This window comes from Armigeres subalbatus, chromosome 1 (genome assembly GCF_024139115.2).
Source record: "Armigeres subalbatus isolate Guangzhou_Male chromosome 1, GZ_Asu_2, whole genome shotgun sequence".
NCBI lineage: Eukaryota > Metazoa > Arthropoda > Insecta > Diptera > Culicidae > Armigeres > Armigeres subalbatus.
This window is the reverse complement of record NC_085139.1, coordinates 140,568,818-140,593,797: the sequence shown is the minus strand read 5'-3', so window position 1 is coordinate 140,593,797 and position 24,980 is coordinate 140,568,818. Positions and strand designations below refer to the sequence as shown.

The 24,980-nt window shown below is 44.1% G+C and overlaps 1 protein-coding gene across 6 annotated transcripts in view; it reads right to left on the bottom strand.

Annotated features, from left to right (window-relative positions):
- Positions 1 to 258: 258 nt before the first annotated feature.
- Positions 259 to 24,980, bottom strand: part of LOC134205181 (mucin-2) — a 131,610-nt gene continuing 106,888 nt past the window's right edge. For 3 of the 6 annotated variants that reach the window (XM_062680191.1, XM_062680193.1, XM_062680192.1), the window contains exons 3-8: positions 19,091 to 19,260; positions 18,779 to 19,015; positions 18,304 to 18,717; positions 11,724 to 18,223; positions 11,389 to 11,626; positions 259 to 2,848 (exon numbers count right to left, since the gene is read on the bottom strand). In XM_062680191.1, coding sequence (XP_062536175.1) covers positions 455 to 2,848; positions 11,389 to 11,626; positions 11,724 to 18,223; positions 18,304 to 18,717; positions 18,779 to 19,015; positions 19,091 to 19,260 — 9,953 coding nt within the window. In that variant the 3' untranslated portion in view covers positions 259 to 454. The remainder of the gene's footprint in view (positions 2,849 to 11,388; positions 11,627 to 11,723; positions 18,224 to 18,303; positions 18,718 to 18,778; positions 19,016 to 19,090; positions 19,261 to 24,980) is intronic. The other 3 variants (XM_062680197.1, XM_062680194.1, XM_062680195.1) reach the window with 3 other exon arrangements.

The window sequence follows — 24,980 nt, the reverse complement described above, 5'->3', positions numbered from 1 at the left end:
GTCACGGTACCTCTGGAGTATGGTTTTAATACGGAACAATTGAAGGTGTAAATTTTTTATGATTTTTCAGCCTTCTCTATTCCAGTTTCATGTTAGATTCTGACTTTTTTCAGCCTTTCGAGTTTAGCTTTATGCGTATTCAGCTATATGTTGAGTTCCCACTCAGTACGTGTCAAGTAGCAAAACTTTGACAAAACTAACTGATTTCAAACGTTGTAAATATCTCACAACCGTAGAAAGATAAATTAAACGATTGGATAAAATCAAAATCATGCTGATTATTATTGCTCAAACTTAACCTTGCCACCATATGAACGAACACAGTAAAGAGACCTACTACAGGGGAGTGCCCCCCCTAAACCGCCGCTGTTGCTGCCGATGCCGGCGCAACCGAGGGATTCGTGACGGCAAGCATGTTCTTCCCCCCAGCATTTCCGCCCATCGCCGAAAGTTGTCAAGATTTGATGATCGTCTTTACCGGTAGGTCTGCGGCACTCACTCGTCCATCGCCAGTAGTAGATGAGCCTGCTCCTCCTTCGACTGCGGACGGACCTTGCGTTTGTGCTTGATGATGCTGACTGTGGGCGTTGTGGTGTTGTGGTTGTTGATGATTGTGTGTTTGGTATAGTACGTGGTTGAAATGATTTTGAAGATGCGGCTGCTGTTGATGAAGGTTGTGAGTAACGGCGTTGTCGCTACTTTCGTCCATAACTGAACCAAGGCAATCGCTAATATCGTCCATTCTGTTGATATGATGGTATTTCCGTTTGTTCGATGATGGAGGTCGCTGCATGGTTTGCGGGCTGTCAGCTAAGAATGATTGGTCAAGCGAAAAATGCAGAGCTGCCTCAGAGTCGTTGCTTTGCAGATTCAGAATCGAATCAATTGCATTTTGAACCTGCCGGTTAATGTCTTCGTCGAAATTGAGCTGACCGCCACTGGCGTCGAAGGTTATGTGGTTCAGTTGATGCTGGAGGTCGTTCGCCACAGAGTGCGTCACCGACTGCTGGTGAGGTTGCTTAGAGATGTCGTTGGATCCGTCCAGCCCTAAAAGATCACGATCGAGATAGTTTAGCTTAACGCTGTGACTATGAGGATGACTAGAATTGTTAAGACCACCACCTGTGCCAAGACCAATTAGATTAGTATCATCACAGTTTTCCGTGCCGAGGACCGGCGAATGGAAGCAATTTTTAGATGCCTTAATAGACCCATGATGCGAAGAAGGAGCATCGCTTGTCATAATTCCCACCGAGCTACACATGCTGTTGAGATTATTCAGACTAAGGCTGAGATTAGTATCGAGCATATCAAGATCACCGGTTGCCGAAGCAAGTAGAATGTCGCCATTCCAGGAAGTACGTTTCGAGTTAGTAGTGCTACCGCTAGTACTAGTATTAGTGCTAGGAATATGTCCGTTACCATTATCGTTAAGGATATGATTGTTACCTGTGCTGAGCGCATTGACATCCTGTTGAACCTGTGAGTGACCCCGGATTGCTCCGATAGAATGATTGGAATGAGATTGATTCTGTTCATGAGTGCATTCGAGTAGCCATCGGTGATCATCGTCATGTGTTCTATTTGAGTTCCCGGGCAGACATCGTCTTTTACTAGCACTACCACTCTCATCCCATTCACACTCAGTTGTGTTCCAATGTCTTTTTTGAGTTAACTGTGTTTGAATCATTTCAAAATTATTGGTTTTATGCAGAAAGCTTGAATTATCTAAAGCCCCCTCTCCACCCTGAAATAACGATTCCAATCTCGAACCGATCAAATCATTTTGCTTCTCGTCAACCGCTTCTGGTGAATTGTCTTCCGAACTCCTGTTGTGTAAGGGTGTACTACCGAACAAAGCTTCTAACCGATTCTCAACAGACTTATCCGAAGGCACACTTGATCCACCAGCGCTTCCACCAACCCCGGAATCATGCTGATGAGCGTTGAAGAAATCGGCTAGAGGCGAATCCACTTGACTTCGAGTAACATCACTGTCTTTCCCCTCGCTAGAAGGGTTAAACAGATCATCCAATTGCTTTTCTATGATTTCCTCCTCTGGACTCTTTATGTTCTTAATAGTATGATCCTGCCTTTCACTGGGCAAATTAAGTTCTTTCTGAATACACAGCCACTCATCGTAGGATTCGGTGGAACGCGTAACATCGACCACAGTAGATTGATTGTGGTTTATGCTATGACCCTCTCCCACATGATTGAAGTAGCTCAGAGAAGGCGGGGCAGGTGGAGCCGGTGCAACTTGCTGAGCTACTGCAGCAGGATGCACATTATCACATTTTTTCATGATGAAGCTGGGAGTGATTTCACTCTCAATATCATCAAAGCTGTCAACCTCTTTCTTGAGCAACTCGGTTGACTGTCGCACTGCATTGCCTTTGGACATCGTTGCTAAATGCGCAGTATGTTGTTGTGCAGAAAAGTGAGTATTGCTGTGGTGCCTATAGGCGACCAATTCGTCGGTTGGGTTCCCCTCTGACTTAATTTCCGTTTTGATGACTGATAAACTAGCGTTCGAGGAACTCGTCTGCAAACTGAAAGAGCTTGATGCTTCCGTATGGTAATGTGGCGCATATGGAGAATCCATGGCTTGCATGTCTTCCTTTTTCACTTTGTATTCTTCAACCGTGACGGGTATTGCTGGTTGAGGTAGTACGTGTGCGTGCAGCTGCATCGGGTGTGCCTGTTGAGACTCCATGCTCATGTGAAGCTCATTGAAGTTCGGGTTCCTATATTCGTTGATCTTCAGCTGCATTTCGAGTATCTCATCCTTCACATCCGAGTTTAGCATGCGATCGACCATCATAAGCTCTGCAGTTCGAACGTGGCGCTGAAAGTAGAAACAAAAATGATGTTAGTGAAAGGTGTTTTTAGACGTTCAGAAAACGTTCAGAGGTAATCCCCGGTATGTGATATTCGGGGAGATTGAGGAGCAATGGCCGCGATACAGCGGGCAAGAATCTGAGCAATCAAATGAGGATCTTCAATGATATTCGGATTTAGAAAAAAAGTAAAACACTGATACAGACAGGAGAAACAAGCGTTGTTGAACTCTGGTCGACAAAGGAAAGTTGCGCAAATGTTCAAAGCGTTTGTAATACCAATGCATTTCATGAGTCCCTCTATTTCGTATTTACTGACGGCGAAAATGCTTCCGATAATATAAGGCGTGCAAATCTGTAGGTGCGGATAATCGAAACGGCCTCATCGTAACACAGACTTAAGATTCTTCTTGTGCAGATTCCTGCGAAACGGTACTTCGTATAGCCCCCTCCGAGTAGCTACCTACTGGGGCGAGGAAAGCACGTATTCTATAGTCGATACTATTTCTCAACATATTCGACAGAAATATGATCAGAGGAGTAAGGGTCTTCAGTTAGTCTCCCGAACAAAGGCATAACGATCAAAGCCCACTTTGACATTAGCATTAACCGCTTACGTTCCGTTGCGCAAAGCAGCATCCCGTGACATCTAAAAAATGCCGTACGAGTTGCCCTACGGACACCAGCCGGATGTGTCTTGGAAACAAATCTTCGGGGGCTTGTTATAAATAAGTTTTATCTCAAAAGAAACACAAAAGGAGCCCGCAACAAAACATGCTATTTCGTCGGAGCTTATATACAGATAAGCTATAAAAAGCGTTATTGTTTGCAGATTCAGAGGTATTGCGATTGCAAGTGCTGCAAGTCCTGGCAGCGTTTGCTAACAAAAGCAACAGCGTTGCTAAATCGTCTGGAAAAATATCTATAAAAGGTCTATAAAGAGGATATTTTGAGTAATCCAGGGCATACAAATAATTTTTTTTTATCTCAAATCAACAGGTCAAAAAGTTTAATCTTTGATCCAACCGCTATTTCAATTTCTTTCAGATTCCCGGTACCGGTTACAGGGGGTCATGAAAAAGTCTATCTCATTCAAATACAAATTTTAAAATTGTGGATTGGATTATTTCCATTTTTGGAAACTATTATTGACACCAGTTGACCAAATTTCGAAGGGCCTTGTTGCTCTAATGATCATATTCTGATATCTGGCTGGAAGACAAGAAAACAGCAAGTGGTGTCGCTCTCTTCACCAGAAGCTGAGCTCTTAATGCTCTATGTGCGATGGCGTGGTTCGAGATTCAACTGCACTTCGTCGTCATCTATCCAATATAGGATTGATAAGTGGCTGGGATTGAAGAGAGCTCTTAGAATAGCAATCCTGGCAACCCTAGCACTACTACTATTCGTATTAAGGTGATTATACAACAAAGCTACAAATCGGCCCTCTTGGAAACCACGTGCTTTTTCCAGTGATTTTTCAAGAACACGAATTGAAAGAACCACAACGCCCAAAGGGGTGAAACAACCATAGATCGTTTGCTTACTTATGCTAAACAATCGACTTTGAATTCAGCATTGTACGAAAATTATTACGCTACCTTTGAACTTTTGATAATAAAAGTAGAAAACCGTGTGGTGAATTTAAAATACACCACATGGCTTGATTGTATAATCAGCTTAATGCTGTCCAATAGACTAACGCAAAATGAACTCCCCCAAGAAATTATGACGTTTGAGCGGGTCGCATAATGAACGCAAAATGAACTTTTGTTCGAGAAGACGACCCGCTCAAATGTCAAAATCCATCGGGTGAGTGAATTTGATGAACTCCTGCACAGGTCTATGAGCAGCTCGAAGTTGTTCCCGTCCTGCTCGTTCTTTTTTTGTCAACAAATGGACATGAGAGGGATCGGAACAACTTCGAGCTACTTCGAGCTGCTCATTGGACAGCACTATTATTAAGTCCCGGCCAGAGACTATTTAGACTCGCCCTGAATAAATGATTATCACAGTCGAATCACGCACACGATTTCACAGTGCGTTAAGGTTACTGCTCATAAAGGTTATCTAATTTAACCATACAATATTTATTTAAAAATACTTTACAGCAACAGTTCGCTAACTGGGCGCGTTTTAACTGGACTTTCGCTAACTGGGTCAAAAGCAGTTATCCGTCAAAAAACAACAACAAAGACTCGGTGACGAGGGGACTCTGAATGGTATATTTTTTAAGCTTCATGTAAAACACGATCACAACAATGCATCGCGATTTCCCTCGTCAGCCCAGTTAAAAAGCGGCGTTCGTTAACTGGGCTGATGTTTTAGCCCAGTTAGCGAACGGTTGCTGTATTTTGATTGGCTTGCATCTGATAGTCAGCAAATTCGATAGTCAACAATAAAAACAGTTTGTTTTCTTCATCGTCTCATAGCATTTGACAATGCGAAGTTCAAAAACGGAGTGAGAAGGATTATCACAGAAAGCTAAACAGTTCGGCATCAACATTTCAAAAGGGCGAAACTGCTTTTGTAAACAAGTGCTTCTTATGTCTCTGGTGGGCTAATTTGTGCTCACCCACGTAATCCAGCACTACAGCATCCGTTCGCTAACTGGGCTAAAACACCAGCCCAGTTAACGAGCGCTGCTTTTTAACTGGGCTGACGAGGGAATTCACGATTGCATTGTTGTGATCGTGTTTTACATGAAGCTTAAAGAATACGCCATTCAGAGTCCCCTCGTCAACGAGTCTTTGTTGTTGTTTTTTGACGGATAACTGCTTTTTAACTGGGCTTTGCCCCAGTTAGCGAACGCCCAGTTAAAAAACAGTCCAGTTAAAACGCGCCCAGTTAGCGAACTGTTGCTGTATTAGATGAAAGAAGAGGATTTGATGCTTCCATCAGTGGTATTGGATTGGATTCAGCTCTGACTTTTCATTTTCATTTTTACATTTTGCCAATGTTCTTCGAAGTTGTAAGTGCTTCGAATTAACATATTTTCGTAAAAAAAAGTGCAAATCGCTATCTCTTCATTTAAAGGAGCTGTATCAGTTTTTATAGTTTCTCAACACTAATACACTTCTACGACAATATGTTTTTTCGAAGCACTCACAACTTCGTAGAACATCCCACTATGCGGCGTCGCGTAAACGAGTCTTCTGATACCGGCCCTTATACGCACCTTTGTATTTATGGGACGGCCACATAAGGCCGAATTACATTCGGCTAAAAATTCATAAGGCTCAAAAAGTAAAAAAAATAACATTACGCTTAAGGACGAACTTTTCGAAATCCAATATTTTTTCACCGCGTTTTCAAGGGCACCACTATCAATACTGAAACGACGGAAAGTGGTAATATTTCTATTCCTATTGCAAAGCCAAAATAAAAAGATGACAGTTATTTGTTACTTCTTTGTTGAGATTGGTGCGTCTGAAATGCGAGGCAAAATTCATTTGGATTTATTCATTTAGGCAGTTTCACCTTAAAATAACAAAAAACTGAAACTCGACAGGTTGAACAATTTCGAGAAACAGATTTCAATGGAACAATTAGCATTTACAGTAAATGGGGGCGTAAGAGGGAACACAAATTGGCAACAAACCACAACATAAGTCCGTATTTTTTGAATGGGTGTTTGTGTTATTTCTCTTAAATTTTCCGAAGAACGGACACACCGCTGGTAAATCATTCAATCATCAAATTGGATACCGATTCAACTGAACGGATTGAACCATTTGAAATTACTATGAGTATTAAGAGTAATACAGATAGGATCTGGTTCGTGAAGAAGAGAATTATAGGGTACATGGACTCTACAGAAAAATGAGAGGGGAAGAGGATAAAAAGCAACAAGCGCAGTCTACGAATCAGCGACGTTACTGAAGGATCAATAGGCCGATCCCTATCAAAGAGGACCTCTCACAGGAATGTTTCTGAAACTACTTCGGAATAATTTATTCATATTATTTGTAATGTTTTCGGCTCCGTAGAGTTTTTTTTAAACAACTGAGCCTCATAAATAAACCATTCTTCACTCTTCCTTCTTTCTACGTCATTTTTCTTTCTTCCTTCTTCCTTTTTATTCTTTCCTCATTCGTCTTGGTCTTCCCTCTTCTCTCTTTCTACTTTCTGCTTCCTACTTCGTTTCTCTTTCTTCTATCTTTTTCCGCCTTTCTTTTCATTATTCATTTCTCCTTCTTTCTTTTTCTTTCTTCCTTCCTCGTTCCTTCTTCTTCTTCCTTCTCTCTTTTCAAATTTTTATATTTTCATCTTCCTTATTTCTTCTTTCAACTTTCTGTCTTCCTTCTATCTTCTTCCTTTTTTCTTCTTTCTTCCTTCTCCATTCTACATTTCTTAATTCTATATTTTTCCTTGTTCCTTGTTGTGTTGAACCTAATTTTAAGATTGAAAAACACCCCAATAAAGCTTTAAAAAACCTTTTTTCCTTTTTCGTTCTTCTTTCATTATTCCTTCTTCCTCCTTTCTTCTTGTTTCTTCCTCTTTACTTGCTCCTTTATCCTTTTTTTTTCTCCCTTATTTCTTCCTTTTACTTTTTCCTTCTTTCTCTTCTTCCTTTTTTTTCTTTCTTATTCTTTCTTCTTTTTTTTCCTTCTACCTTCTTCATTTTCGTTTTTCTTCGAGTTCCTTCTTAATTTTTCCATCATTTTCTTGCGTCTTCCATACAACTTCCTAATTGTTTGTTTCTTCTTCCATGTGTCTTCTACCTTCCTCTTTATTTCTTATTCCTTCTTCGAATTTTGTCTTCCATCCACCATCTTCCCTGTTTTTTTTATTTCATTCCCCCTCCTTTTCCCTTCTTCCTTACAATGTTCATAATCTTTCCTTTTGAGATATTAGCCAATTGAGTTCAGCCAGTGTTTATTCATATCTTGTTTTTCTACCCACACCATTGAAATAAAACGTTTTAATTATAAGTCGTTCTGCAAAAATATCATAATTCGAGGATTCAATCCTGATAGTCCAGATTCAGATTGGGCAAGATGCGTCAACGTGTGATTGGTTAGAAGCCAGTTAACTTAAGTATGTATAAGTTAAGGATAGGGCAGCATGGACTATGTCCAAGGGCTTGATGATCCCTCCCCAGGCCATCTGCAAATTGTGGTGCCTGCCTAGGATGTGGTGGGGTTTGACAGTGGGCTCTGTTAAACTACTATAAAAAGCTGCATGTATCCGCAATCAGGCTCCGCCAAAGCGATCGTGTGCCGCTCAAGGTGCACAAGCCCAAGTTCTGGTGTTAGGTGAGACACTAAATAGACCTGACACGACGGCCCTCGGACGAGACAGGAGGTTCGCGCAGGCCCAATAAGCCGCCTGTAAAACCACAAATTACGACAGAAATAAGAGAAAATAAGACTCGTTATAAGGATCAAGGTTGGAAGCTTGGAACATGAAACTGTCATTCGCTAGGTATCGCAGGTTGCGAAAGAATAATCTACGATGGATTACATCCCCGTGACTTCGACGTCGATCGTGGCGTTGCAGGAAATTGGCTGGACAGGACAGAAAGTGTGGCAAAGCTGGCATCGAGTGGCTACCTTCTTCCAAAGCTGTGGCACTACCCACGAACTGGGAAGCTAGTGCTTCATAGTTCTGGGCAAGAAGCGCCACCGCGTGATTGGGTGGCAGCCAATTAGCGCAAGGATGTGAAAGCTGAAGATAAAAGGCCGTTTGTTCAACTGTAGCATCATCAACGTGAACTGCTCATACAAAGGACTACCTTTCGACGAGAAACCCGAGCAGCACACATGTTGCCCCATGATCACAGTAATTTATATGTGACCGAATTCAGTCACAATTAGATTGCTGCAACCAGTTCCACTTGACTTGTGTAGCTTGGGTAGAAGCGTTCAATGCACAGCTGGAGCAGACATATGATGAAAGCTCACTTTTTATTCCTTTCTTTATTTATTGGGCACTCTGTGTTTTTTTGTAGGGGCGTAGAACCACTGCGTCCATTGAGTTGAACTTTTATGCTGTCAATCATTGCTGTCGTTGCCAATCCATCTCATCGTGAGTCCATTCTGTCCGTTGTCCATGTCGTGATTCAATGATTGTTGCATTGTTCGGTTGCCATTTATCCGGGTAACGTAGAAGGAATGCCTCCGAGAAGAACAAGTCAGGCAGCCGTGGCGGTGAGGCGCGTACCCCAAAACGCCACCGTATGAACTGCGCATCCGACGACTGACGAGGGTTTGGTGGAGGGGCTGCTAATCGGACCCATGACCATTCGCTTGTAAGGCGAACGTGTAGCCAACTACGCTACGGGACCCTCCAATGAATGCTCACTGTGGGACGTCAAAATCGTCATCGGTGACATGAGCGCTCAGGTAGGAAGGGAGGAAATGTACAGACCGGTGATCGGACCAGACAGTCTGCATACCGTATCTAATGACAACGTCCAATGATGCATAAACTTTGCAGCCTCCCGCGAAATGGTAGTCACAAGCTTTTCCTTCCCTCGCAAAAATATCCTCAGGGACATATGGAGATCACCTAACCAAGAAACGGAAAACCAAATCGACCACGTTCTAATCGACGGCAAATATTTCTCCGATATCACGAACGTCCGCACCTACCGTAGTGCGAATAATGAATCCGACTAATACCTCGTTGCAGAATTCCTGCGCTCGAAACTCTCGACGGTGTACAACACGCGTCGAAGTCGAACGCATTGGGCTACTAGCCCAGGACTACGCGCAGCAACTGGAAGATGGCTGGAGAGTTATTCTATCGCCATCGTAGCAGTGTAATCGCTGTACTTGACACGGTGCTCCCAGATCAAGGAAACGACTGGTATGACGGCGAATGTGAGCAGTTAGTGGAAGAGAAGAATGCAGGATGGGCGAGATTGCTGCAGCAACGCACGAAGGCGAACGAGGCACGATAAAGCCGGGCATGTGTATGGACATACACAAAAATCTTCTTACGGACGAGCATGAGGTGATTCAAAGGTGGCAACAGCACCTTACTTGCGATGTGACAAAAAATTAGGACGGCATGGTGACGAACCTGGTAGCACCCGCGTAAGACAAGGAAGAGATAAGCCAGCTGAAAAACAACAAAGCCCATGAAATTGATCAACTACTATGAGAGTTTTTAAATACGGTGGTGAGGCACTGGCTAGGGCGCTGCACTGGATGATTACTAAAATTTAGGAAGAAGGCGGTTTTTACACAGGAGTGACTGGAAGGTGTCATGTGTCACATCTACAAAAGGGCGATTATCTAGATTTTAGCAACTACCGCGCAAACACTTTGCTGAACGCCGTCTACTAGGTATTCTTCCAAATTACATACTGTCGACTAACTCCAATTGCAAGAGAGTTCGCGGGGTACCAGGCGGGATTCATGGCCGAACGCTCTACTACAGACCAGGTGTTTGCCGTACGCCAGATATTGCAGAAATGCCGCGAATACAGCGTGCTCACACATCGTCTATTCATCGAATTCGAATCCGAATATGATACAATCGATCGGGACCAGCTAATGCTCAAACACGAATTTCCGGATAAACTGATACGGTTGATCAAGGCGACGATGGGTCGGGTGATGTGCGTAGTTCGTGTTTCAGGTGCGTTCTCGAGTCCCTTCGAAAAGTACAGAAGGTTACGGTGATAGTCTTTCCGGCCTGCTTTTCTACGTACTTTAGACTCCGCAAAACGCTTCGATCGAATAGAGTTCGCTGCGGTACCAAACTGATCATCTACATAACGTTCACTCGAGAGGAAAATGTTACGTTCTATCTTTGGCGAGCTGCAGATGGAAGACGGTACTTGAAGGTGGCGAATGAACCATGAGTTGCAACAGCTGTTGGGAGAGTCATCCATCGTATGCACCGTGAAAATCGGAAGACTGCGGTGGGCCTGCATGTCGGTCAATAACCCGGTGAAAATGGCTCTCGACAACGATCCGACGGGCACACAAAGGCGAGGTGCGCAGCGAGTACGGTGGATCGATCAGGTGGAAGACGATTTGTGAGTTGCAGCCATGGACCGAGTTGAATGGAGAAGACTTTTATTATTGTCTAACGGCCTTAGTTTGAGAAATAATAATAATCATAAGTTGAGGATAAAAAAACCTGTCTTCGACTATAGTACAATCACCACTAGAAGGATCTATCTAATTAGATCGAAATCGGGTGATTGGAAGAACACGTCACGATATGGGTTCACCTTCATGAGTGTAGTGTGAATTCCGCATAAACTTGTTAATCGATAGATCTTTGTATTAAACAGAACAGCTAGCACATATTAAGATCGTTGCCGGGATGTTTTTACCTGTCTTGGTATGGTGCTTTCCATAACACTAACTCAGTCGTCCACAACAAGAACGTTATGCAGGAAGATTAACGTTTCTGTTGTGTTCTGTTTCTTATATGGCCACTTACACCTCCCTTCCACAGATAACTGAACCAGCTTAGGTTCCACAATTTGTAAATGACTTCATTTGATAAATAATTCAGAAGAAATAATTGTGGAAAAATAATCAACATAGAGCTGGATAAGAGGTCAAAAACACACAAAACTTACCATGGATTCCTGCATCAGGAGGTATTGGTACTTGTTCAGCATATTCCTGTAGATGATCGGAAACTCATGCGCCATCGCTCTGAAAGAGTGTTCTTCCTCCAAGTTATCTTCGCTCCGTTCCTCATACATGCAGTGATACCGAATCAACCGCTTAACCGCCTCTTGCTTGTCCATGAAAGGGGTTGTGGTATCAGGTCTGGTGCAAGCATCTTGGTCTACCGAAATTTGACGTTCGAATCTGTTGTATTAGGAGTGTAAATATAAAATGTTAGTACTTGGATTTCAGTGAGCAAATAAAGATGTTATTTGTAAAGAAAGTTCAATATCACACTCACAAACTTGTTCGCGCCACTACCACAGGTTTGTTGCCTAGAAGAGTCGTGGTGACTATTGTCGGTACTGGTGATGTTACTGGATTGGAACTTGTAACGCTGCTGGTTATGGCAGTGCTTGTAGCACTGGACGAAATTGGGACTGAAACACTGCTGCTGCTGCTGACGGGAACGGATTCTGGTCCACATATTCCATGATGGATTATAGTAGGTGTTGAAGGAATTGTCGGGGCAGTTGAAGCCATGCAGCTATTAGTTGCTGGTTGTTGAATACCAACAGCAGGCGATGTTAGCATCGTTGGGGCTACAGGCATGGAAGGAGCCATTGTCACCAAAGGTGGTGGTACAATATTCATAGGCTGCTGAGGTTGTTGTAGTTGAACTTGAAGTGATGGGTTTGCCTGGATGGTCACATTGCCAGACGGTGACGGCATTAGGGGTGCTTTTGGGTTCACGCTGCCAACCGTGACACTATGAGGCATTGCGTTTGTCATTATCGGTTGAGATCCGCTTCCAATCACAATAGATTGACCGGCAAAATTTTTGCCTGGTTGGTGGCTTATCGGCATGGAAGTTGGTACCAAAGGGGGTGGTACAGGAGTATTTGATCGATTCTGAGTGGATAACAACGACGGAGGTGGTGTTGGGGGAAGCTCGATTTTTGTAACGCTCATTGATTGCTGATTATGGGGTTGCGTTGGAACCAAGGAAGGCATCGGAATGCTGCTAGATGTGCTGGTAAGGGTGATATTTTTGTTGTTGAGGATTATCTGGTGCTGGGGCTGAGGAGGCGTCAACTTCACATTGGACTTCACAACTGATGGACCAATAACCTGAGGAGCTTGTGTAATAGTTACACTCGTTTGCGGTGGTAAAGCAGAGCTTATTGGAATTATGGAGGTGTCTGATGAGCCCGGTAGTTTAGGTTGAGTTCCACGCGCTTGCTGAACTGGTAGACTATTGGTGATGGTAATCGACATTGATGAATTGCTACTGGTTACAATTGTACTTGCGTAATTCGATGCCGATGAGGTAGGAATCATCGTATCTTGTTTCACAACCTGTGGAGAACTGATCTGTATTGGCGAAGGGATAGTTTGCATGTTGGCTCCTCCTTGGTAAATGGCAGCATTAGCCGATGTTGGAGTGACGGTTATCGGAGAAACAATGGCCTGCTGGGGTTTTGGTTCACTACTGATGATGGATCCACCCGAATTCGGCGCCCCAACAATTGGAGTCGGAAGAGGTGGCACATTTGTAGCGGCAACTGCTAAAGCATGTCCTGCAGTTATAGTTGGAATGATCTTTCCCGTTGCAAGGATTTTCTGCTGCTCGATAAACAATCGTTGAAGTGCATGCGTTATTTCTGGATCTGCCATGCCTTGAATGTTCGTCAGTACGGGCAGTGGTTTATTGTAGATTGGGTTATTGGGATCAAAATCAGCCGGAATAGTGAGGGTCGCCAGCAGATTCTTATTTTGTAGTTTGGTCGACAGGACTTGTATCTGCTGTTGTACGCTTTTCAAAAGCTGTTGCTTTTGTGGCGTCAATTGGATTGTCTGAACTCTATGAACTAAACTGGGTGCTCCAACAGTCGAGTTGGTGGTCGGTACTGATCCAGAGTTAACGCTTACCAATGGTGGCATTTGACTCATCATCGGTTGCACGGCTGGTTGTGGAGGGACTTTACCTTTTCTACTATTATTGGTACTTAATGTGCTACCACCTAAAACATTATTCGGTTGAACACACACATTTACACTACTGTTACTACTGCTGCTATTGTTGCTATTAATACTAAGATTACTGCTACTGATAGCGGATGTGCCGCTAGCCAAATTACTATTATGGGTCACAATAAGATTATTGCACTGGGTAGCTCCTGAAGCAGCGGCTCCCGTTGAAGTCATTGTCTTATTCATCATTTTGTTGCCAATATGCATTTGCTGCTGTTGGGGCTGCACTTGGGCAATCGGTGGCGCTGATGCCGTGGGAACTGGATTGGTCACAAAATTGTTGGGGTTCACCGTGCCGACTATTTTTGTTCCTATTTTGGTACCATCTTCGGCCAGAATTGGCTGAGCGTGCTGCCCGGGTTGTAGAATTACGTTGGGTGGTAGGCCGCTGCTCACCGGATTTACCTTTACCAGACTGGTCTTGACTGGTTGTTTGTCAGCCTTTTTGGATCGACTGCGTTTAGGCTTCTCCGGTTTGATCTGGTGATTGATGACTTGTTTGTTGACGATTGCTGGGATTGTTGTAGGTATCGTGTTGGGTTTGAAGTTTGGGTTGTTTTGAATTACTAGCTGCTGTTGTTGTTGCTGCTGCTGCTGCTGCTGCTGCTGCTGCTGCTGGCTCTGAAATATCGATTGCTGCTGTACCGGCGGTTGAGGTTGCGGTGGTAAAGGTTGCTGATGCGGCTTTGGGTCACTGGTTTGTGTTACTGGTCCAATATTATTGAAATGAATCTGGCCTTGTAGTAGGCATTGTGCCAACTGCTGCGAATTGATCCCTGTGGGAACTATCAGAAGCCGCTCCAAAGGTTCCAGAGAAGCGGTTGTTTGGTCTGGGCTTAGCTGTGTTATCTGATTTGTAAGAGTGTTCAACGAAAACAATTGTTGATTCGGTTCTATTTTGGGTAACGTCACCAGCTTCGGCGCGTTTGGATTGATAACTATCGTTTGTTGAGGCGGCGGGGGTGGATGTAGTGGTACAGGTGGCTCAACGGGAGTTGACTCATGCTTCCGCACTTCCTTAAGACTTTGGGTCACATTTGACGGCTGAGAATGGATTAGCTGATGCTGATGGGTTAGTAGCGGCGGCTGGTGCTGATGATGTTGTGTTGTTTGAATAACAGGCGTTGAACTTGACGACGTAACAATATTTGATGACTGGGGATTGAATGTCGAGAAATGACCACCAGTTGTTGAGTGACTTGCCGTATTAGTAACGATAACATTTTTCTGCTGGATTTGTCCACTGACGGCGGCAATATTCTTAGGAGGTTGCTGAATCGTTGGAACTGGTGTTTGTTGAGAAACCACCGGAGATGGGTTGGTCGGTGGTGCCGGCTTTGAAGAAGGTTCATTTACCAGACTCACGTTCCCAAGTGCACCGGATAGAATAGCCTGAAGAATCATTTGAGATTGACTGTCCTGCGGACTATTGATGTCATGCTTGAGAATCAGGTGTCCGTTCTCCGCAAGGGATAGACTCAATGCACCCGTGAGTTGGGACAAAATACCTTGTGCAGACATTTGTTGAATCTGAGGAGGAGGAGGAGGAGGTGGTGGTAACTGAATTTGTGGAGATTGCAACGTTGGATTTTGTATTACTGGCTGAGGCATACTGGGCGTTGGATTCATTGACGGTTGAATGGGCGGTTGTGGCTGTGGCTGAACAGCATGCGTCTGATTTATCTGCACCTGAGAAAGCGGTTGAACGGCTGCTTGGTATTGAACGCCTATTGCTTTATTATCCAATATTGGGGTAATTTGGATTTGATTGTTGATTGCACCTTTGGTCGTTTTGTTGTTATTCACCGTAGTTCCATCTATTTGTGAGATTTGAATATTGCCAATTTGAGTTGGAACTGAAGTGTTGATTGATTCCAAAGTCTTGTCAACCAACTTCTTACCATTTTTCTTACTACCACCTGATTTCTTTTTGGTAGGAGTGATGATAGGTTTGCTAGGCGATATGATCATAGAAGTCGTAACAGGTGAGGTAATGGTAGTAGTCACAATGGGTGCACAGATGGTGGATGTCGAGATCAGAGTTTGCGGATGGGTTACCATAAAATTTTGACTTATCACAGCAGTAGAAGACGGTCCTGTTGATGTCGTGGATGCAGCAGCTTGAATCAGTTGGTTTTGAATTTCGTTGATTTGACTCTGAATCGTCGGAGTTACTTGCGTGTTCAGTACGTTGTTCATTAAACTGTTGACGCAGAACGTATTTTGTGATGCGCTGGTAATCACAGAGGTGCTTGAAGTGAGTGTTCCTACAGTTGGTGTCGGGGCAACGGTTGCAACACTGACTGATCTTGGTTCGTCTGGACCACCTCCGGATACCCGAGGTATTGAGATCGTGTACGGTTGTGCAGAATTTGGATCATTGGAAGGATCAATCGTAATCATGAAAGGCGGAGGCTCATGCCCAGAATGCTGTAATGAATGCGACGGTGCTAGGTGATGTGGCTGTTGAGAAACTGGCGGTTTGTGTTGTTCGGTTGATGTTTTTGATTGAACATCCTGTCCCTCAAGTCCCGCAGCTGGAATCGAGATCGTGTATGGAAAGTCTATGTTGGACCCGGCAGCACTGGCTGGAATCGTGATCATAATATCGGTGGTAGTTGGCGGTAAAGCTGGTGGTGGCGGTGACATTAGCTGTTCTTTGGCCGCTACTTCATTTTGCATCACAACATTAGGAAAATCTTGGGGCTGTTGACTTGCTGTTGCTTGTACCAAAGGCGGAGGGGCTGGTGCAGGGGGCGGTTCATCTGTGTCCATAAAATCGTCGTCTTCAATACCAATTCCCGATATTTTCATCAGATTTGCTAGATCCAATTTCCCGGTGGAAGTATGGGTGTTTGTTAGCATAGGGGATGTTGGAGGTGACGTCATCGGTTCGACATAGGACGTTGATGTCGGAGCACCAGATATCGTTGAAGTATTCATCATCTGAACTTGACTCGTCACTACAGGACTTGGGGTCACAATGATTGGTGCAGCAGTGGCGATCGGAGGTGGTGTAACTTTTTTCTTTTTACTCTTGCGCTCTTTTTTGGGTTTTTCAGGCTCGAACTTTGGCTGGAGTTGTTGTTGTATATGTACAGGGTGCTGTTGGATTGTGCTGCTGCCGTAAAAGTGTTGCTGTGGTTGTGGTGTCTGATTCGGAATTTGGTGTGGTTGTCCCTTCGCATCGGTAACGAAAACTTGCTGTCCACTTGAAGTTGTCATTATGGGTGTTGGTTGGCGAGCATGCTCTGTTGTTACCGAAGAGTGGTTCTGCAAATGGGCCGACAGCTGTCCATCCACAGACGAGTTCCCAATTATTTGGCCATGCGAAGGTTGCTGGGTCGGAGCACTAACCGTTATCGCACCGCTTGGTTGCGCTGTTGTAAATTGTATATTCTGAGTATTTACAATATCACCTTGCGTTGATGTTTGCACCGTTGGCGGAGGAGGTGAGGTGAACGTTGCTCCACTGGCCGCAGCAGTGAGTTGAGAAAAGCTTGTATTGCCAATCTGATTGAGGTTGATGTTTTGATTTTGCAGACTAAAACTCCCCACACCTTGTTGAAATTGTGCTGGTAGTGTCGTCAATAACTGCCCATTTAATCCATTCGGTACCTGAATTTGGGCCAAATTCCCATTAAGCTGCAAGTTTTGAATTTGCGCCACACCTTGACTGAGCAAATGTTGATTTATCGCTGCCGTAATTTGTTGTGGCTGCCTTTGTCCAGGTAGCCCTTGTATTTGTGTTAACGGAACACCTTGGTTAGTTTTCAAACCTGGAATATTTTGTTGCACTAGATTTCCCTGAGAAGACACAATAAAGGTGGGCGCAGCTGCTAGTTGCATTGCTCCATTGGTGTTTAAAATCCTTAGAACTTGCTGTGGTTGAGTTTGTTGAAGTTGGGGTCTGGTGTTGTGAATCACCAAACTTGGAGCAGCTAATTGTGGCGTAGGAGGTCGAAGGATCAGTTGAACGCCCTGGGGAGTGTTTTGTTGAACGATAACCGGCATTTGGTTGAGCAGAAGGGGTTGTGCATTCAAATTTCCAGTTGGCAGAATTATCGAACCACCATTTTGCGGTGTGGCGTTCGCCGTAGGATTCGAAGTTGCTGTTGGAGTTGTTTGTGGTGTAGCTACCAACTGCGGCTGCTGTGTCGGAGGTTGAGACTGTTGAGCTGGCTGTGGGCCTGTCGGAGTCATGAAATGGCCTCCGGTAGCGGTTTGCGTAACTTGTATCTGCGCTGGCATGTGGTTTACCAACGTAGTTTTGGGTTGTGTCATAATTGGTTTATTGATGGAGGTACTGAGCGATACCGGACTGTATGTTGGTTGCATTTGTTGCTGTGGGCTCTGATGTGCGGAGCCGGGCGAAGGAGATACTGACGGAGTCACTGGTTTTGGCAAAATCTGCTGTGGCCCTTTTTGGTGCTTATGACCTCCTATGATGACTGCTCCTCCCGCAACGGTCACCGATGCAGAGGTCGGCGGCGATGTATTTGAGGACGGAGAAGATGTAATGATTTGCTGAATAAACTGCTGCTGCTGTGACTGATGCTGATGAGTCGTGTGTATCGATTGGGGAACGTATTGCTGCGGTTGTGGCGAATGCGATATGATCGTTTGACGATTTTGCTGCTGCTGATGCTGCCCTGGCGCAGACTGCTGTTGTGGACCCTGATGCTGTGACACAGCAGGTTGCTGAGTAATGTATTGAGAACCTTGAAATATTTGCACTATTTGATTGCCGGCACCCAAAACAGGATACTGAAATAACCAAAAGAAAATGTCAATGAAGGTTGATACAGAAAGACTAATCCATTCCAAGGGTAGCCAGCAATACATACCTGTTGTATCACAGGCTGTGGCGTAGGAGGCCTTAATTGTGCTGACGCCCCCGCGCTGCTTGTCGCTGATGTTGCCCTGCCGGCATGATGTCCAGCACTGCCAACAATAATACTACCACCCAAGCCACCGTGGCTACTGGTTGTAACCAGGATCGACCCGTTGGGACTCGCAATCGGGCTGGGACTGGCAATTGGGCTTCCAACGAAGGAAACTGCTTGCGTTTGCTGCTGCTGCGGTTGCTGCTGGTGCTGATGCTGTTGAAGGACTTTTTTCGCCGCTTTCGGGCTACATGCAGGAGCACCGATAGTTGTTCCATGTCCATGACCGGCATGCGACTGGATGAAGGTATGTTGCTGCGGCTGAACAAGCGCTGGTTGATGGATAACACTCGCTGACGAGGATTTACGGCCCTTCTGAGAAAAAATTGGGATTAGCAGGCAGTAGAGAAAAACATCGGAGAATATCTTATTTTACCTTGTTTAAGGAGATATTATTGGAGCCCACTAGTGTCGTGTTGAACTCATTGCCAGGTATGGTCGTGATGCTGTAGGTTGCTGCACCGGCCGGTGACTGGGTGGGGCTCGGCCGATAAACCACCGTCCCAGCATTTGGACTACTGTTACTAAACTGTTGATGCGGCTGTTGTTGCTGCTGCTGTTGAGGAAACTGGTTGAAGGATTGGCGTCGGTTAGTGATAGCTAACTTCCGGTCCTATTGGAGGCAAAAGGAAACAAAGATATTCTAAATTTGTACACCGGTTTTATATTTGAATGATCATCTGCTTACCGGCTCCTGAGTCAAGCTGCCAACAACGCTGCTGTTCGTTACCAGCAAGACGTCCTGTGGTTGGTGTTGCTGAAATGGTGACTGAGACGGCGAAGGCTGCAGCCGTGGACTTGCTGGTACCGATGGCGAAGGACTCGGCGTTAAGAATGGACCCGGAGGAGACAAAATACCTAAGAAAATGAAGCAGAAATGAAAGGATATTTAGTATGCTGGTAAGTAAGTTTTGTAGCGATTCATTTATTTCAAAATCGATATGTGAGTAGATTTCCAACTTTAAAAAAAAACATTATTTATCGGTAAATGTCGACTGCATAAGTTGGCAACTACTCAGATGAAAAGATATAAGAAAAATAATTACCGAATATCATTCTGAATCCAAATGATACATTGATACAATTTCACACGACGCACTTAATGATACTTCTATATTATATCCAACGCTTGAAATTCAGTACAAAGCCAATTCTGGAGCCTATAGTAACTAGTAAGTTTAAATTATTAGTTTGTTTGAAAGCAATATAATATTTTCGGTTTTAGAGAAAAGACATTAAACTTTTGTTTTGGCTCAATCGATTCTTTGAATTAGTTTTCAAATATAAATTTGCTTACGTTTTGGGCTATTTTTAAAGTTGAAAGGATCAAGATCACATGTTCAAGACACATTCCTCGCTACATTGACATTAACTACTTGTAAGCAATGTTGTTAAACGTCATTGGTATCCACTTACTAAATTTACCGAGAAATTCTACAAGAAGCAATGGCGAGCTTGTAGCGCTTAAATGTGACTACGATTTCATCCACCAGTGCATTGCTGAAAATCTTAAATGCGAGACGTGAAAGCCAAAATGTCGTTTAAATAATTCATGGCAAAAGACACGTGACATTTTGGGTAAATTTCGTTTGCTTGCCTCAGATTCAATAAAAAAAATATTTTGAGCTCTTTAGTGGAATGTCTTCAATTGTCATAAGACGAGTTTGTACCTGTTTGTACTATCCCATCCCGACTGTCCCATTAAGTCGAGTCAAGTACTAGACACTGAAGACGACCTTACTGTTGAGGTCGAAATTCGTATATGTCAAGGTACAATCAAGTACTCGGAATTCATCAAGAATTATCAAGAATTGATCATTCTTGTTCGAGCATGGGTGATAATGGGTAGCGGTGCTCTTTATGCCAAATAAAGACCATTTGGCAAAATGGTCATTTGGCATAATTTTAAACAAGGTCAAAAGCTAGGGTCATTTGGCATTTTTTTTTGTTCACTATTTGTTGTTGTTTGATTAAGTGGTGCTGGAAATCCCAGAATAGTGAATATAACATCGTTCAATAATAATATTGAAAAGAAATAATTCTTTCGTAGAAACCATGCATTATCCGGGTTTAAGGCGATGATAAATGTTATCCTTCATTTGGATTAATGGATCGTCCTGTAAACAGCAATAATAAATGTGTTTACGTTTGTCCGGAATTAAGTAACGGTAAATGTATTTCCTTTTTTAGAAGTAGGAGTTTGCCAGAAATATGACAGTGGTGGATATGATTCGTTCGTTGAAGGTAGGCGTTTGTTCAGATTATGGCAATGATGGGTGTGATCTTATTTTTAAGAGTGGGCGTTTGCCGATATAAGGCAATAGTGATCTCTTCTTTTGAAGTTGGCGTTTGTCCGGATTAGGGCAATGGGATCCCCTCTTTAAAAGTAGCCTTTTCTGGATTAGGGCAATGGGGATTTGATCTCTTCTATTAGAAAAGGCGCTTGCCAGCATTCAAGCAATAGTGGATGCAAGCCCTTCTTCAAAAGTATGCATTTGCCCGGATTAAGGCAATGGTGGATGTGATCCCTTCCTAAAATTAGGCATTTTCCCGGAATAAGTAAAAGGGGAATGTGATCCCTTCTTTAAAAGTAGGCGTTTGGCTTGATTAAGGCAATTGTGGATGTGATTCCTTCTTTTAAAATAGACATTTGCCCGGATTAAGGCAATGGATGATATAATACCTTCTTTAAGATAAGGCGTTTGCCCGAATTAAGGCAATGGCGGATGTAATCCCTTCTTTAAAAGAAGGCGTTTGTCCTGATTAAGAAAATGGTGGATGTGGTCCCTTCTTTTGAAGTAGGCGCTTGCCCGGAATAAGGAAAAGATGAATGTGATTCTTTCTTTAAAAGTAGACATTTGCCCGGATTAAGGAAGTGGTGAAGGGCAGTTGCTGTCAAACTTTTTTTTTATTCCACTTCCAAGAAATCCACTAATTTATGGTTACATATGGCCCGAATTTTATTTACTTTCATATTGCATCGAGTATTCGAGAATGTTCAGAATATATATCATGTTCTATGAATTTTTACTTCCCATTGTTTTGATGATTTTGCACAACATGTTTTTCAACTATTACTCAAAGTTTTTCATAAATATTTCTACTTACTCCATACAATCTGTTTTTGACACTCATTTAACAAGCATTATGGATTTTGAAAATTAAATAATTGCAATCGGACGAAAATTAGAACAATTTCAAATTAACAGCGACTAGCCTCAAAAAACATTAAAAATTATTTCGAGCTCTCGTTTTCGCTAATGCAACCAGGTTTTTTACTTTTTGGAGCAATGTGGTCTGTGTCATCGAGATCAATCCCCAAGATACACCGTATCTGAAAATCGTCTGATTCCAAAGCCATATCCGTACTCATGAGGATTATTTTATTTTCGAAATGATTTTTAAAGTTTTTCGAAGTTTTTAGAACGCTTACACCTTCTGTAACAAAGTCTTCGAGCCGGCAGATTCTCTCAACGAAATGGACATTGACTAGGTTTCTTCACGAAATCCTATCTCAAGTCAAGGGTGAGTGTGGACATTCCGAACTTCAAGGTGATAAGTCTCGATCGATCAAATTCCAGGGGAGGAGGTGTGGCTATCGTTCTCCGAAGAAGCATCAACTGTCGCCTGGTACCCAGTTTGCAGCTGAAATGCATGGATGACGTGGAGCTGACGGCGTTATTTCTCTAATCGCGGAATACTGTCCCTCGCAAGGTAAAACCAAAGATCTGCAGCCCTTCGAAGGGACATCGTCATGGAGACTCGGCGGCGAACTGAACGCCAAGTATCAAGCAAGGGAAAATACACGCAGCAATAGGAACCTAGAAGTGAGTCATTACACCATACTGAGCCCAAACTCTCTCCTGATTGAGTCGATCTACGGTATATGCCACATTAAATTTAATTCTGACCACCACCGGTGGAGACTGAAATCGGATCTTCGATTAACCATTAACAGCTATTCCGGCGAAAGTCGATTCCAACATTGGTTACGATGCGTACCTTGAAACTTCGGAAGACATCGATTTGCAGCCGCGCTCCATTGAAAATGCGATTTCAATGACCTGGGAACAGCATGTACCAACAGCTCGTCAGGTAAGCCACACTCTAACCTTTGCTGCAGTAACCAAAGTTTAGATTCATTTGCGAGATGTCTATTGCAGGTAATACCAGCGTGCTGGGTTGGTTGGGGATAAAATACATTACAATCGCATGTCCGACTTTCAAGGTCAGAATGGTTAGACCACATAAATAGTTATTTCTTTAATTAGATCCTTGCTCTCCCAGATTGTACTAAGCCGATCTGAAAATTATTCAAAATTATAAAACCCAAGCCTCAACCAATTCAATTTTTGATCTCATTAGACAACAATGGCACTACTGATCGGTTGATAACTCCTGCAGGAAGGCCTCTGAAATAGGTCCCCACTTCGCTAGCTCAAACAATCTTGGACAGAATATACGAAAAACGTCCATTTCGTTAGTAGGACTTTTCGGAGGAATTGAGAATCTCAGCTGACGAATTGAGGCTCAACAACATCCTGAACTTCGATCTCGAACACATGAGTGGCCCACCTTGCAAGCGCCTTTCACTTCTTTCCATCGTCCTGGAATTCGGTGAAAATTATTTCCATCTGGATGCTCGGCAAGGATCTTTCATCTTTTAAAAGCTATCGTCTCATTAGCCTCTCTCAGGGTTATCGAAGCTGTTTAAAAAGGCGATTCACCGCTGGCTACTTGAGTCTTCCGATTTATTTATTTATTCAGACTAAGGCCGAGGTGGTCTGTGCGGTATATAAGATTCTACTCCATTCGGCTCGGTCTATGGCTACACGTCGCCAACCACGCAGTCTACGGAGGGTCCGCAAGTCATCTTCCACCTGATCGATCCACCTTGCCCGCTGCGCACCTCGCCTTCCTATGCCCGTCGGATCGTTGTCGAGAACCATTTTCACCGGATTACTATCCGACATTCTGGCTACGTGCCCTGCCCACCGCAGTCGTCCGATTTTCGCGGTGTGAGCGATGGATGGTTCTCCCAGCAGCTCATGCAACTCGTGGTTCATTCGCCTCCTTCACGTACCATCCGCCATCTGCACCCCATCATAGATGGTACGCAGCACTTGCCTTTCGAAAACTTCAAGTGCGCGTTGGTTCTTCACGAGCATCGTCCAGGTCTCGTGTCCGTAGAGGACTACCGGTCTAATGAGTGTTTTGCAGATTGTCAGTTTAGGGCGGCGGCGAACTCTATTCGATCGGAATGTCTTGTGGAGTCCAAAGTACGTACGATTTCCAGCCACTATGCGTCTCCGAATTTCTCTGCTGGTGTCATTTTCGGCAGTCACCAGTGAGCCCAAGTACACAAATTCTTCTACCACCTCGATTTCGTCACCACCGATGCAAACTCGCGGTGGGTGGCTCACAATGTCTTCTCTTGAACCTCTTCCCATCATGTACTTCGTCTTCGACGTGTTGATGACTAGTCCGATCCGCTTGGCTTCCCTCTTCAGTCTGATGTAGGCTTCCTCCATCTTCTCAAAGTTACGTGCCATAAGATCTATGTCGTCGGCGAAGCCAAATAGCTGGACGGACTTATTGAAAATTGTACCACTCGTGTTAATCTATGCTCTTCGTATTACCCCTTCCAAAGCGATGTTGAATAGCAGACACAAAAGACCATCAACTTGCCGTAACCCTCTGCGGGTTTCGAAGGGAGAATGCCCCTGAAACTCAAACCACGCACATCACCCGATCCATCGTCGCCTTGATCAACCGTATCAGTTTATCCGGAAATCCGTGTTCGTGCATTAGCTGCCATAGCTGGTCCCGATCGATTGTATCATATGCGGCTTTGAAGTCGATAAATAGATGGTGTGTGGGCACGTTGTATTCGCGGCATTTCTGCAATACCTGACGTATAGCGAACACCTGGTCTGTGGTAGAGCGTTCGCCCATAAAACCCGCCTGGTACTGCCCCACGAACTCCCTTGCAATTGGTGCTAGTCGACGACATACAATTTGGAAGAGTACCTTGTAGGCGGCGTTCAGCAATGTGATTGCGCGGTAGTTGCTACAATCCAGCTTATCGCCCTTTTTGTAGATGGGACACACGACACCTTCCATCCACTCCTGCGGCAAAACTTCCTCCTCCCAAATCTTGGTAATGACCCAGTGCAGCGCTCTAGCCAGTGCCTCACCACCGTGTTTAAATAGCTCTCCTGGTAGTTGGTCAACCCCAGGGGCTTTGTTGTTCTTCAGCCGGTCAATCTCCTCCTGGATTTCCTGGAGATTCGGAGGTTCCCCCAGGTCCAACACTAAACCGTCATCTTCGTCTGCCACATCGCCATTCAGGTGCTCTTCGTAGTGCTGCCGCCACCTTTGGATCACCTCACGCTCGTTCGTAAGAAGGTTCCCGTTTATGTCCTTACACACATCAGGCTTTGGCACGTGGCCCTTACGTGAACGGTTCAACTTCTCATAGAACTTTCGTGTGATATTAGCGCGGTACAGTTGCTCCGTCTCTTCACGGTCTCGACCTTCCTGCTGGCGCTTTTCCTTCGGCAAATCGAGTTTTGTCT